We start from the raw sequence: 15,125 nt of genomic DNA, 5'->3' as shown, positions 1-15,125 counted from the left end.
TCAGACACAAAGTGAACCCAACAGAGACTGCATTTAAGATCATCGGGACCTCAATCCTCCCTTTTGTTAGTCTGGTTCTACAATCTTCTTCTGTTGTTGCCAGAGGCATGCAATCCCCGAGGAATTTTTAAAAATTTCCATCCATCTTTTTGGCAGCTGATGCACTTCACTGCACAACAGCTCCTTTTCTGTGCAGGAGCCCAGCTGATGAGCGCTGCATGCATGCATGCACCTCAATGATGGCATTGCATTGAAATTGTGGTAAATAAGGACTTCCTCAGTAATGAGCTAATACTTGCATTAACGGTATATGGTAATGTACGGTTATAAACTTTGTAGTAATCACAGATGGGGGAAGGGTGGGCGACTAAATTCTGAGAAAAAAAAAAAAAAAAAAACTGATCAGAGCAATATAACGAGCCCCAAAAAGTGTATTGCATGTATGTATTGGAGGCAGCACTGACATATAGTGGACTGGGAACACAAATGGACATAACGTTGGGGAGACTTCCTAAATCTAACCATGCCAAATCTCAGGCGGTTGTCCACAAAACAATCAATTTCATAGCAACTACTGTGCGTCATTCTTCCATATACACTCTACAACCACTGGCAAATAAGAACTAATCAATCAATCTAAACACAGCCTGTCTACCCGAAACAGCTTGTCAGCCATTTGAATATTCTTAGACAAGGACAATCTCGCCAGTGCCTGAGATGTCATCCAGAAATTACCTACCATACCTTTTATTTCTCATATTATTTTGAAAGTTGATCAGAGAGACTGAAATTGGCCGGTGACTGGTGTTAGATTATGTTGCTGTAGCATGAGCCAGCTATTGCAGAGCCCTGGTTCAGCATGCAGACTTGCACAAACAATAGTAATAAGCAAGTGGATTTTTTTGTTGGGCACTTTTCTTTCTCTTATGGCGCTTTTGCACTAGTCTCGCCTCCGCCCGGCTCGGCTCGGTACAGCCCCGTCTTGCACGTTTGCACTAGGGGCTGAGACGGGTAGAGCCGCTCCAAGCCGATACTATTTCTGTAACCATTCTGGCGAGGTTCTATCTCAGGGCTGAGCAGGGACTATTTCCAACGTCACCACCCTCCACGCCAGTGATTGGTCGGGGGCGGGGCCGTCAGACGTTTGAATCAGGAAGCGGGAGTCAGCGCGAGAGGGACCCACGGCTCGCAGCATTTTTATTATAAAGCGCAAAACGTCTGTTTGGTGATCCAACTCTGAGGTGCAGATGTTCATAAACCTGGTGGCTGACGAGAGAATTAAAAAAGGGATGTAGACGGGCTGTTTTACTCTCAGCCGCTCGCGGCTCCAGCTGATTTCTGATCAGCGCCGACATGAACAAAGCGGTTGCGCAATCGAGTACGTCACAGCAGCTTCACCCCAACCTGCCCACTTCCCACCTGGCTGTGGAAAAACACACGGGTAGAGGCGGGTAATGGCGTGAAGAGCCGAGTCGGGCCGAGTAAGTCCTAGTGCAAAAGTGCCATAAAAGCCACTCTATGTAACAATACACCTTCTGAACACATGGGGGCAGCATATCACAATAGGGTTTGTTTATCTCCCCCTGACATAAACAAGAGTAGGTTTACCTCAGGTAGGAAAAGGTACTCCCATCTTAGGACAGTATTATCAATTGGTCGTTTGTCAACACAGTAGCTCGGTGTGCCCCCTTGTGGTCAGAAGTGGTTCTGCTCCATAAATGACTTTAAAAATAGCAGTTACAACCCAACTGAATAAAAACAACATAATAATGATGCATTTATGGTTCATCAATTCATAACAGAACAAACCAGTGACAGTACTGTTGTAAAGATCGGTGACATATATTTTAATATCACTTCGTCCCACTAGAGGTGCACTTCCTTGCACCAGGACACATGGACAATCTTGTGATATGCTGCCACCCTGTGGTCATAAGTGGTATTCCTAGATGCAGTGGGCCAAAGACACATTAGAGCCAAATTCCTGCCATTAAAATGTAACTACTGGTGACATTATAACATGAAAAGTAATATTAGAGTAGAAGTACAGTAGGATTTGCTGAATACATTGTCCAGAAATTGCGATGGCTGCTATAGTGTACCTTTGAATTTATCTTATTATCTTTACATGTGAAGCAGATCTCTTCACCTTGAGCATACACTTATCACTACATTTGATGCAGAGCTTGTTCTGTTAACCCACAAAATCAAAATAATGCTACACGGGCAGTGAATACAACTTATTAGTTCTGCTTGTTGCATCACAGGCAAAAGCTGAAAAACTGTTGCAGTTACTGTGATACAAAAACTGGCCTTTGGTCTTTCCACTCAGGACTTTGTCATCTACCTGCTGGCAGCCACGAACATTGTTATCGGTCATCAACGTGGTCCTGAAGACCGGTCGAAAGCTGACATCCTTCTCTCCGCCGCCGACATCCTCCCAAAGCATTGTTACCTGCATCGCGCCGCCAGCGGCGGTGCTTTCATGCTCTGCCCTTATAAAGACGCCGTAGTCACCAGGAACGGTAAAGTTCTTAGAAACGAGGTGAAGCTCAACCCCGGCGACGTTATCGGGCTCGGAAGGAGGTACCTGTTTCTTTTTAAAGACCCCTCAGCTTTGATCCACAAGGTAAGATGCCGGTCTGTTTCAGGGAGGAAGAAAAAGGAAAAGCGGTTTTACTCTGCATGTATGTTAATCCTGAACCATGCATGTTCTGTTTCTTTGGAACCTCAGGAAGTCAACAGTGCTGCTCTCGAGCCCAGCGGGTGTCCTTCTCCGTGGACAACGAGTCAAAGTCCAGCCACACAAATGAGCCAAACTGCAGAGATGATCCTCTGCAACAGCTGCATCCTAAACTGCACTGACCTCCACAGCTCAAGCGGGACGCCGTCTCTTGACTCGGATCCTCCGTTTCTCAAGTCCCCTGAAGGCCACAGCCTGACTCTGAACTACCGGGCTGAGGATGAAGACCGCATCGTCAAGGAGATTGTTGCTATGGTAGACAGCTGCAGACCTCCGCTGACAGTCCCCTTTCTGTTGAGCATGTGTCTTCAGTATTCCTCGGCGTATCTTCAAACATCGGACCTCCGCAGGCTCCTGCTGCTCATTGCAAGCCATGTTCAGAGTGCCATGTGGGTGAGTCATGATTTTTAGACTATAACACCACTGTTCTTGAGCCGAATAAGTCAGAGGAGTCCAGACCTCTGAAGCCCATCATGTGGGAAGGAGTTTGACAGACTTCCAAAACGACACAGCAGTAACTGTAAAACATACAAGTAAGGTCGAAATCATTAACTTCCTTTATGAAATGAAAGAAAAAAGTAAACCTTTTCATGGAAATGACCAAAACTCTTGCTGTTTGATGGATTATATGGTAGTTCCTACTGTGAGTTTGTGAGACTACATTGTTCCCATCTGTACCCCACATGCTTCTCCGCATCCCTTGTGTGCGTATGGTTGTTAATTACTGATGTCAACAAACAACGCAACTGTAGAGGGAATGCTTTAATTTTTCCTAATTCTGAGTTAGAGGAAACAAAACCAGCGCTTTGATTGGCTCAGTTTCCCCTGCGACGTCTGGCGGTACCGCTCCGTTTTATATGCGTTCAAAAGCAGCTTGATGACATTCAGAGTCAGAGCAGTGTGAACGTGACCTTGAACTCCTTCATCAGATTCTCCAGGATCTGGATTTTGGTACCCTTCCCAAGGTTTTAGACTTTTAGATGTATGTGGGCCATGCCAGAGACCCGGAGCACCCTAAAGCTTGACGAGCAGCAGATTCCTTTACTTCATTCCTCAGGTTTCTCCATCCAGTTGACAGTTTAACAGTCTTCCTTGCTTACATTTCATCTCTTCCGTTATTAGACTTGAAGGATCGCCTTGTTTCCACTTCCTCTCCGTTATTCTGCATGGTCAGGTTTTTTTCCAGTTTTGCCTTTTCCTCAGCGTGACTACAGGTCCTACCAGGAGCGTTTCAGAAGCTGCCTGCTTTGTGTGATTCGTGAGTTCACTAGTTTACCCGAAGGTCTCGAGATCACGTGAGAATGTTTGGCCAAGTCAGGTCAGACAAGACATGGAATTTGACTCGGTTTGTTTCGCTCACTGTACAGTAAATAGGCAATAGAAAAATGACAGCTCTCATTAACATATATACCATTTTTTTTTAAAGTTATAGGCCAGGGGTATTCAACTAGATTCGGCCGGGGGCCACATCTGCAAAAGGACTATATGGAGAGGGCCGCACAATTTGAAAATATGGGGGTTTTCAAAATGTATTTTGCACTCACAGACGAAGACTTATGTAAATATAATACATTTGTATTATACATTTGAATATATCTAGTTTACATATGAATTATGTATTAATTGTCTCCAGATTTAGTAATTGTGAATGTTAAATATAATATTCAGATAAAGAAATATTATTTTAAATGCAAGTTCATTTTGAAACCATGCATTGTGCAAACTTAATGAAGTTGATATTGACCTACTTTGAATATTATATTAAGCATTGAGCACAACCATTTTAGTCCATAGTAGCCGGTTATAAAAAATTTTATTTAAAAAAAAAAAAAAAAAAAAAAAAATTTCAACAAACACCCCCTTTTTTGAAATATGACCAGGGGCCACATAAAAGCTCCTGGCGGGCCGCATGTGGCCCGCGGGCCGCGGGCCGCCAATTGAATATCCCTGTTATAGGCGGTTATCACCCAAAGCTTTGTCCTCTCCTTAAGCCAGGGTCACACAGGGAGCAGGAAAGCACCACGGTCCGGTTTTGCAGTGGTGTCACTCAGAGCGACTCGGGTCCCACAGGAAGTATTTCAAAAACATAGCGCTCCTCGGTTGGATTCTACACTACACTAAAATGAACGTTTCGATTTCTTAATCAACGTTTTCACATGAGTGGTCGTAGTAAAAACGTAGTAAAAACAGCTGATAGGGACGTTGTCACTTCCCATCACGTGACACTCTGAGGAAGGCGGGAGAACCGCTGAAACTGTTAGATTGAAGGTAAGAAGTCGGTACTTTGTCTGGAAAAAAGAAACTTTAGGATATGTATCATGAGTGCTCAGAGTCAAGTAGAAACAAGGCATTAAGCTACTTTTCTTGATGAACCAAAAGATGAAAATGTTGAAAACAACCTCATTAAATCTCAACCCTCTCAACTAAAAAAGCCTCTACTGTTCACCCCGTCATGCAGGAGCACACGAAGGACTTCGCTGGAGTTCAGCCAGAAGTGTGAGCACACCTTGTTTAATTCTTCCCTCAGTAATTATACTCTTTTTAATGTCACAGGCAACACTAGTGATTTTATTGGGCCCTGTCTTGCAGCCTCAGCAGCAAAAGTTCAAACCCCGAACACCCGCAGGCTCTCGACCTTGACGAGATCGTCTCAGGACTGCGCCCCCTGGTGGTGTGGATGTCCAACAGCCTGGAGCTGCTGCAGTTCGTCCAGAACCAGCTGCCTCTGATTCTGGAGTGGAGAAGCCAGAAGGAGCAGAGCCAGGAGGACGAGGGAGGGGAATGGGAGGACGACGAAAGCAAGGAAGCGCTGAACTTGGGTTGGTGGTGTTGTTGGATACAGTGAACATGTGACCAAACAAGGGGCTTCACCCGTCTCTCTGAACCGTCATCGCTCAGATCAGCTGCAAAAGTTACTAAACATAAACAACAAAGTCTGACTTTTCTCTGCATCCCATATGATGTGAATTCTTTGTTTCATCTACATGTACACATGTAGACAAATATGTAATTTCAAACTGACAAAACTAAATACAGTTAATAATTGAACTGACGAAAAACAAACATTGATTTTTGAATTGTGGTTCAACAGAATCATAAAAACACAAACTGGCGTGAACACATTAGTCGATACCACTAGAAAAGCTTGGATATGATTCGACCACACTGATGTGTTAAACTAAAGTGCGTCCTGTTAACGACAACATCACAGGGGGATTTCAAACTTCAGACAGTCTGACTGTTAAAAGCGTTAAAAGTCGTCACTCTGCCGATTGGTATTATGGCATTTAGTGTTGTTTTCATCAGCCTGTTTCAATTTTAGTTTTAGTCTGCACTTTGGGTCAAGCTATCATTTTAGTTTTTGTTAGTTTTAGTCACGTTCATTCTCATTTTAGTCGTGTCAAGTTTAAGTCGACTAAAAGTTTCAGCATTTTAGTCTTATTTTAGTCAGAATTGTCCAGGACCATTTTAGTCTCATTTTAGTCAAAGATTGTATTTAGCCAAACCCATTTTACAATTCAAACAAGGTTATCTTATTATTATATTATTGTTACCTTATAGACTCAAGAATACATTCATTCCAGATACAGAAGACGCTCTAATTTGAGTTTACAACATATTTATTTTTCCTCATTTCTCCCCATCTTTTTCTTTTTCGACGACACATTGGGTTTTCTTTTCCACATCTATGTAGGAAAGTGTATCCAAAGATGGTCTCTTCTTCTCCCAGCCCCAGAGCAGATCCCCGCATTTCTCTATTTAACGTTGTTTTTAATTGACGTGAACCTAGAGCTCTGCGTTAACGGCATCAGCCTCTTAACCTGCAGCTGCATCTTCTGGATCTGATTCCCCGCTGCAGCGACTGGGATTGAGGAAGTGACGTCACCAGCAGCAGAACTAAACCAGAGGAAACTACTGAAAACATGAAGATTAAGGATCTTTGTTTGAACATTTTGTCTCGTTTTGGTCAACGAAAATGAAGACACATTTTAGCAGAGTTTTTATTTTGTAATCTACATTTTAGTCTCGTTTTTATTCGTCTACGATATTGCATGATATATTTAATTATCATTATCGTCACATGACCAGCATTTTTGTTGCGTCTCGTCTCGTTTTCCTCAGGTGATAAAGGTTCGTTGACGACGATATTTAGTCATAATTTTCATTGACGAAAGCAACTTAAATGGCGCTCACCTCACTGAGCGTGGACCGGAAGAAGCAAAAGAGAGAGTTGATCAGACAGGACAAGCATGTTAAAGGTGAAGGGGACCATCTCCTTAGAAACCATCTCCAAGCAGCTTCATGTTCCTGGCACCGCAGACGTGAATTTAATTCAGAAGTTTAGTGTCTACAGGACTGTAGCCAGAGGAATATTGATGACTAACTGAAGAGACGGATGATACGAATGGAGAAAAAAACCCTTCAAACTTGAGACAGCTGGAGCAGTTTGTCCATGACTGGATTAAGACACCTGTCTGGAGGTGCACTAGTCTTACTGAGAGGTGCACAAATCACGTTAGTGTTCTGGTTTCCTCTAAAAGTTGTTCAGGAAATGTTCAGTTGAGGCCAAATTCAAAGGATTCTGTTGAACCACAGTTTAAAAGTAGTGTCTGATTTTCATTAGACGATTTTTAGTTAATTGTTTTTATTCCATTTATTTTTTGGGTTTTGAATCGTTTCACTTTCACAACTCGTTTCATGCGTCTGGTCCTTGTCGGGTCTCTCAGTCCACATTTTAAAGGGGACCTATTATGGCATCTAATACCTATTTTAAACAGGCCTTGAATGTCTTAAAAACAAGCTTTTGATTGTTTTTGCTAAATAAATTAGAAATTCAGCCTCTGAGCCATGTCTTTATCATCCCATTCTCTAACCTCCTTCTCTATGCGGGATTCTGAGTGGGCGGGGCTATGATAATGAGGCATGTGCTGATTGGCTGCCTGAATGATTCGATACACCGCTACGAAAAAATGGCGGAAGCTCCGGCCGGTGGAGTTAGTTGTGGGTGTGGTTTCACGCATCGGAGGCCAACCTATGTAAATCGCATTTTCGTTGCGTAACGACGGGAGCAGAATCTGAACGGCTCGTAGATCCACATCAGACTGGATGGCTCATCCGGGCGGCTGTACAGACACTGCAGAATTTGGTTGCTTTCCTCCTTCTCTGAGTCGGCAGGCTGAGGGGAGACCACTTTATATATGTTAAAGCAAGAAAAAACTTGTTTTTCATAATAGGTCCCCTTTAAAGTCACACGCTGTGATTTCATAGACGTGTATGACTTTGTGCTTTTCAGTGGTGTTGGAGCTTTGTATGTCCGCCGTGCGCTCGGCCAGCGAGGAGACGATGGCTGTCCTGGAGGAGGTCATCATGCTCGCCTTCCAGCAGTGTGTCTACTACATCACCAAGGTAACGGAGGACCGCTTCGCTAGAGTCACGTCTTTGATACGAGATGAAGATGTATCCCTCGCTCAAGATGAAGACATGCAGCCTAAAAGAAGAAAATGATCAAAGGCAGACGGAGAACAAAGAGTGTAGTTCGCTTAGATGGGGCAGCATACTGTCAGACAACACTGGAGGTATTGTTACGCCAGAGAGACTGGACACCAGGAGAGTGTGTGTGTGTGTGTGTGTGTGTGTGTGTGTGTGTGTGTGTGTGTGTGTGTGTGTGTGTGTGTGTGTGTGTGTTCCTGGAGGATAAATACTATTCATACCAGAGAAACCTTTGTACTGCAGTCTTTTTTTATTTATTTATAGCTGATTAGTTGCATAAGAGGAATTCAAATGAAAGATAAACTAACCAGAAGCAGCTGTTGCTCAGCCAGTACAAACGGCGTTGGGCGAAATGTGATCAAAAACTTACGCAATAACGGTGGATTAAATGAGCATACGGGTTTAAGAGGTGGCATGAACGCGCTGCAGGACACCGCGGGGTCAAAGAGAAATGTCACATGACTGCAGGAACATGACGGCAGGGCTTAGCTTCTCCACCCAGGCGCTTGTTCCTTGGTCATAGCTGGGAGAAAAATGTTGTTGGCAGAATTCTGCTCCCTTCTGTCATGTATTTGCGGATAAAGTTGGTATCTGTATATTCCTTATACGTTAGTGCCGTCATGTGGAAAATAAAGCAGGCCATTCTGAACTAATGCTAAAAAAAGACTTGACACATTCAGCTGTGTTACTTATTTATTACTGATTTATATTGAACAAAATAAAAGGAAACATATAAAGAGGTAAATACATTTTTCTTTTACAAAATACATAATATGCAGTGTTGCTCAAGCCTCTTTCTTGTTCCCTGGCTGGACGTAGCGCGTGGAAGGATCTGGACTGGTGGTGGTCTTCAGCATGAGATGTGTAGTTGGAGTTAAAGATGAGTCTCTGTCTCTGAGACTAAAATGAGCTGGAAAGAGGTCAAAGTCTGAGAATGATATCAGAGCAAGATGAGAAGTCTGTTGAAATAAACTGAGATTCTGTGTTTCTCTTAACTCCGCAGCAAAGATGTTTTCGCGCTGGCATCAAGTGTCAAAAAACAAACCTTTACGCTCTTGAAAGGCTTGTCAAATTGTCTTTTATTAAAAAAAATAACTCTGCGGGTGGAGGAAGAACAAGTTTCTTGTCTTCAATTCTTAAAACTAAGAAAATCGTGAAAGAGACTGAAAGAGACTCAAAACAAGGCTTCTTTCTTTCTTTCTTTCTTTCTTTCTTTCTTTCTTTCTTTCTTTCTTTCTTTCTTTCTTTCTTTCTTTCTTTATTTCTTTCTTTCTTTCTTTCTTTCTTTCTTTCTTTCTTTCTTTCTTTCTTTCTTTCTTTCTTTCTTTCTTTCTTTATTTCTCAAACATGACTTTTCGCTGTGTAACATTCTTCTCCGGTCGTTCTTGAGACCAGTTTTGGCCCATTTATTTCAACTGAGTGACACCGAACACATCGAGGCCTCTGAAAACTCTTAAAGCAAACGAGTGAGTTTAGTGCGTACAGTACGTTTGTGCTCTAATCTGACTGCGTTCACTGACAAAGACTAAATAATATTCCATTGTGGCCACAACATCCAGTTCTGTGCGTTTGTACTGAGGCTGCCCCACCACACCCATGGAAGGGTGCCCAGGAAAGTTTCAGACAGATTTCCAGCCGAGCCGCGTGGGCGAGGGCCAAAACGTCGTCCAAAGAAATGCTATTGACGATATTGACCTATTCAAGTTCATACTATGACATCAATCACGCTTCTCAGCGCGTCTTCCTCCTCAGTCAGCGGCTCAGCAGGAATTCACAGCTACTACATGAGGAAGTGCATGAGCGTCTCTCAGCTGCTGCTCCGCGGCAGCAGCGTCAGTCTGAAGGGCCTGTGTCATGTCACGGACCGAGTCAAATCAGAGGCAGAATTGGCGGTTTGTCGTGTTGTTGCAGTAGCCAAGCCGAGGTCTCACATGTGGTGCCGGTCGGGCCTCAGATGGACTGATGCACCAGGTTTCAGGTTTCTTCTCTGTACGCTTGGTTTCCCACGGTGGAAGGCATCGAGTGCACTGAATCTCTAAAGAGGAAACTGCCGGAGTTCCTGTAACGTTTCTGTCTCGCAGGTCTGAGACGGCACATTTTTGCTCGGTGCGAAGGGAAGTGGTTACCTAACTACCTGCACTCGTGTAGCATCGAACCAAATGGCTTCCAGATGCGGGTTGTCAGTGAAGCCATAAATAATGTCGTGTTTATAAATGTATAGAATAACGTTTTGGTGCTTGACTCGCCCTTGTATTTTATGACCGCTTGTCATGCCCGTTTGAGCTTAACCTGAAACAGGTTTGTTGATCAAGTGATTCTTTTCAAACTACTCGGATGTGAGGTTGTGACTGTAAAGCTGATTTTCTTTATCGGGTTAGTTGTTTTTTTCTGAGAACAAAACAAAAGGAAGCAATCAGGAATTTAATTGGCTTAAATTCAAAATCGACTTAACCCTGTAATGCCTGATGGATCGTATTTGACGCATACAGTACATTTCAGACACTTCTGCACCGCCCACATGAATGAATGAATGAATGAATGAATGAATGAATGAATCAATCAATCAATCAATCAATCAATCAATCAATCAATCAATCAATCAATCAATCAATCAATGAATCAATGAATGAATGAATGAATGAATGAATGAATGAATTTGTCTTTAGTCTCATTAGCAGTTTGATGCCAATCAATAATCAAATACTCAAAAACAAAATATATAAATACAATTAACCGGTGTGTTAGCGAATAATGATACAAAAAAATTAAGAAACTCTTAAAGACACAATTGAGGGCGTTTTTAATTTCAATACATAATGACTTCAAATAAAGAAAATCTGATTTTCTGTGTATTTCATTCGTCAGGCTTTAAAGGCCTTGCTGTAATATAACGTTTTCAAGTTAATAAACCATTAATTGACATTTGGAGAGAGCAAAATCTAAAATCTTTTGTTCCTAAAGGTAATTTCTTAACTGTTTCTATCTTATTCTTCAAATGTTTTTAATCCTTTTAATTACCTTGGTGTCCAGTACTTGTATTTAAAAGGAACCCTGCATATTAAGACATGTAGGTCTTAAAAGATAAATGTTGGTATCAATTATAACAATGTGATATAAAAAATCTTGTTGATGTCTTCGTTTTTATAAAATTTGAAAATATAATTTAACCCTTAATAGGTCGCCATTGTTGTTTACATTCTGGGTAGTGACGTCAGACGGTGGCCACTGCTGGCCCCCGTACACTGTTTTGACACCCAGAAACAGATGAAAACACACCTAAACAGGTGACGGCGCACCAGAAACACAGATCAAAACACAGCTAAACATTAAGGTGACGGCGCACCTACAAAAAGTAAAAAAAAAAAAAAAAAAGTACAGCCCCATACAGCATGAACTATAAAAACACCATAAAACTCAGATAGACTAACAGACCACACGTTTCAACTAGCAGATAACCGATGCTACAATAAAAACCCCAGCCAGATCTGGCGTCATTAAATTAAATAAAGATGTTCTTGCCTATTTGACGCGAAGTCTGCCCACCGGCTTCTCCATCCCAGCGAGAGCGGAGAGCGGATGGCGGAGCGCTGCGGGCTGTAGAGCCACGGCTACGCCGTCTACGCAGGAGCAACAATGGCGACCTACGAGTTAAATTATATTTTCAAATTTTATAAAAACGAAGACATCAACAAGGTTTTTTATATCACATTGTTATAATTGATACCAACATTTATCTTTTAAGACCTACATGTCTTATTAGCCAGGGTTCCTTTTAAGGGTCTTAAAGTCCTTTAAACTCCAAGCCCAAAGTAGGGTCAGCCTTGCTCCCCACATCCTCTAGTCCTCCCTGTCATTGTGGCAGCATCGAGTTTGTTTGGTTGAGTGTTAACCCGTAACAGCAGAGTGAGTGGGGAGCAGAGAACTGGCTGATAAAATGAGGGACAATGCTTTGCAAGGAATGAAACTAATTAACAAACTGAAGAGCTTCAGTCAACGAACACAACAGCTGGAGCAGCAGATGGACTCTGCTGGTCATATAGTATTTGTGCAACGTGATTTGGAAGCCGCTACGCAAATCCAGCATGAAATCCGCCACCCGCTCCGTCTTGCATCAGCCAACTCTTCTCATGTCGGTGAAAACAGCAACACATACCAAACAGACAGCGGATAATAGCTAATCTAAAAACGCCATGTGATTGACATACAGGGGGACTGTTCCTGCTCCACTGCAGGGTTGTGGATGTCTTTGAGTGAATCTAGTCTGGTTGCCGCTCTCACCTACATCACATGCTGATTGTTTTTATGTCCATCTGATGATGTCCAGAAGCAGTTCCTTCAGCCTTACCTGGTTCTGAGTCCAAATGAACCACACTAGTTTTAGGAATCGTAGAAAAGAAATAATCCAGATGGCTGGCCTGGCTAAACCCAAGTTGCATTCCTGCAGTAAATGCGGTTGCAACTAGAAGTCTAACAATAAAGTTGAGAAAACGTTTTTTGAAACCCTTTTTTATTTATAAAATGTATTATAACTGATATTTTTTTATTACTTTTGTGAAAGTCTTTGTGAAAGATTGTGGCTTTGAACAGCTGGAAGATTTCCACCTAATGTTTATTTTTGGGATTAGAAGCTTCTGAGAAGATAACTGGCATCATTTTAGTTATTGGAGACACGCTTGTGGATGCATTTCAAACACAAGAACTATATTGCATTGCATCAAGGGAAAATCAACCAAAGACATCATGAAAGGAAGTGTGGACCTCCAGAAGTCTGGTTCATGCTTGAAAACAGTTTCCAGAGGGTTGAAGGTCCCGGTATAAACACCAGGAGAGCATGCAGCCACTCAGAAAGAGATGGTGTGAAGTATACAAAGGAAACCCACATCAACAGGACCAGGCAAAGATGCTGGCTAACTCTGGTTAGAGGATATCTTTATTTACTGAAAAACAGGCAACGGTTCGGCTAGGGCTGCACGATTAATCGTTAAAAAATCGCGATCTCGATTCATGCTTGAACGCAATCTCATTTCCAAATGACGACGATTTAAAAATTAAAAAAAAAAAAAAAAAAAATCTTTTTTTTTTTTTTGGGATGTTTATTGTTTTTATGTTCAATGTCAGCTGTTACAAAGTTGATGCCAGTCTTTTATCAGGCACCATCATATTTTTTGTAACGTTTACCTTTTGTGTCGGCAGCTTCTTAATAGCAGCAAAAGGCAATTGGGGGTTCATCCCAGCCAGAGGAATAATTTGTTGCCTCAGAACTACAGGATCTGTTACAAGTCCCCTTTCTGAAAGGGTGTTCAACTCAGGGAGGAACAAATATTGTTCAAAATTGTTATTATTGTTTAAATTATTCAAAGGTTTGTGTAAAGAAGACAAGAGATGTTTATTGTTATTATATTTTTGTTCAGCTGTTGCAAAGTTAAAGTAATAAGTGCAATAAATTTTATATTGGAAAAAAATCGTGAGAGAATCGTGATCTCAATTCTAAGCAAAAAAATCGTGATTCTCATTTTGTCCAGAATCGTGCAGCCCTAGGTTCGGCCCACTGAGAGATGTCCCTAATGAGTAAATGTGATGTACACGGTGCAATAAAAGCACCTTGTATATCACACTGGCCCCACTGAATGGCAACACAGCAAGACAGAGCATCTGCTCCAAATCCACCCTAAAAGATCCAGATTACAGTTTGCAGCGCAACACGTGGACAAAGAATTTGATTTTTGGAGGTGTGACCTGAGACTAAAACTAAACCATTTGGTCATAACGATCACTATTATACCTGGAGGAAATGGGGAAGTTCACAGGCCTCAGAACACCACCCTAACTGTGAAGCATGGGGGTGGCAGCATCATGTTTTGGTACTGCTTTTCTGCAGGAGAGACCGGCTCTCTTCACAAAACATGTAGATTTACTGTATCAATATCTCACATCCTCAGTTTAAACAATGACGCCTGGTTGCTGATGGATCTTCCAAATGAGTAATGATCCCTGTAATACATCTTTCACCTCCTACTTTTAATCCCATAGATGCTGAAGAAGCATGTGCAACCAAGAAGGCTCTAACTGACCTAACATTGGAAAGTCTGCTCAGGTTTTTCTGCCAGTCTTTTTCCAAACTGCATATAAACTTCTGGTTGACACTTTATAAAGTGTCATAATTCAGTTCAGGACCAATACTATTTTTAATAGCACCCCGAGCACATCCACTGGCTGTGAAGCACAGTTTTACTGAGTGAAAGAGGAGGCAGATGAAGCTGTTCGTCCTCCTGCTTTCAGGTTTTATTTATGTTTCCCTAGAAATAGTATGATTTTTCCTTTGTTTTGCCAGTTAATTCCCTCATGTCTCATCCTCCATCTCACGACTGTCACATCATAAAAATGTTATATCCTTGAAGGATGTGCTGATGTCACGGAAGTCAGTCTACAAAGCTACCTTAACAGAGACCTAAAGATTTACGTTGCCGGACATCCTGGCTGCCGAGCTGCTGCCTCGCAGAGCTCGGGTGATATATTTTGGCAGGACTGGACGTGTGTTGTCAGCAGGGATCTCAGAGTCTGGCAGGAGACACAAAGACTGAGCTGCAGCTTCGGCTCATCTTCAAAATGGACCATAACTCTTCGATATTAACAATTGCACACCACATGAGAGGTGGTGAAAACGTCCCAAATCTGGTTATTTTAAGATATATGATGCTTGTTCATCCAACATAAGGTTTATTGCTGAGGGATGGAAAACATCAGGCGCCACTGGTGAGCAGCTATTCCAGCTGAAGACATGCTGCGATAAATAAAGGCGCATTTTAACAGGCTTGTGGCCGAGACTGCGTGTTTACTTGTCCGTCACAATGAATGTACAAAATAAGCAGACGCCGCACTCCGGGCCAAGATG

General features: G+C 42.3%; 1 protein-coding gene across 1 annotated transcript in view; it reads left to right on the top strand.

The window, feature by feature from the left end:
• radil2b (Ras association and DIL domains 2b) overlaps positions 1-15,125 on the top strand; it is a 40,128-nt gene that overhangs the window by 13,130 nt on the left and 11,873 nt on the right. The window contains exons 6-10 of the mRNA XM_061708115.1: positions 2,333-2,629; positions 2,735-3,136; positions 5,202-5,239; positions 5,333-5,562; positions 8,037-8,149. Coding sequence (XP_061564099.1) covers positions 2,333-2,629; positions 2,735-3,136; positions 5,202-5,239; positions 5,333-5,562; positions 8,037-8,149 — 1,080 coding nt within the window. The remainder of the gene's footprint in view (positions 1-2,332; positions 2,630-2,734; positions 3,137-5,201; positions 5,240-5,332; positions 5,563-8,036; positions 8,150-15,125) is intronic.

The sequence above is a fragment of the Cololabis saira genome, chromosome 19, assembly GCF_033807715.1.
Source record: "Cololabis saira isolate AMF1-May2022 chromosome 19, fColSai1.1, whole genome shotgun sequence".
Taxonomy (NCBI): Eukaryota; Metazoa; Chordata; class Actinopteri; order Beloniformes; family Belonidae; genus Cololabis; species Cololabis saira.
Note: the sequence above shows the minus strand (reverse complement) of the source record. Positions and strands in the feature narration are given on the sequence as shown.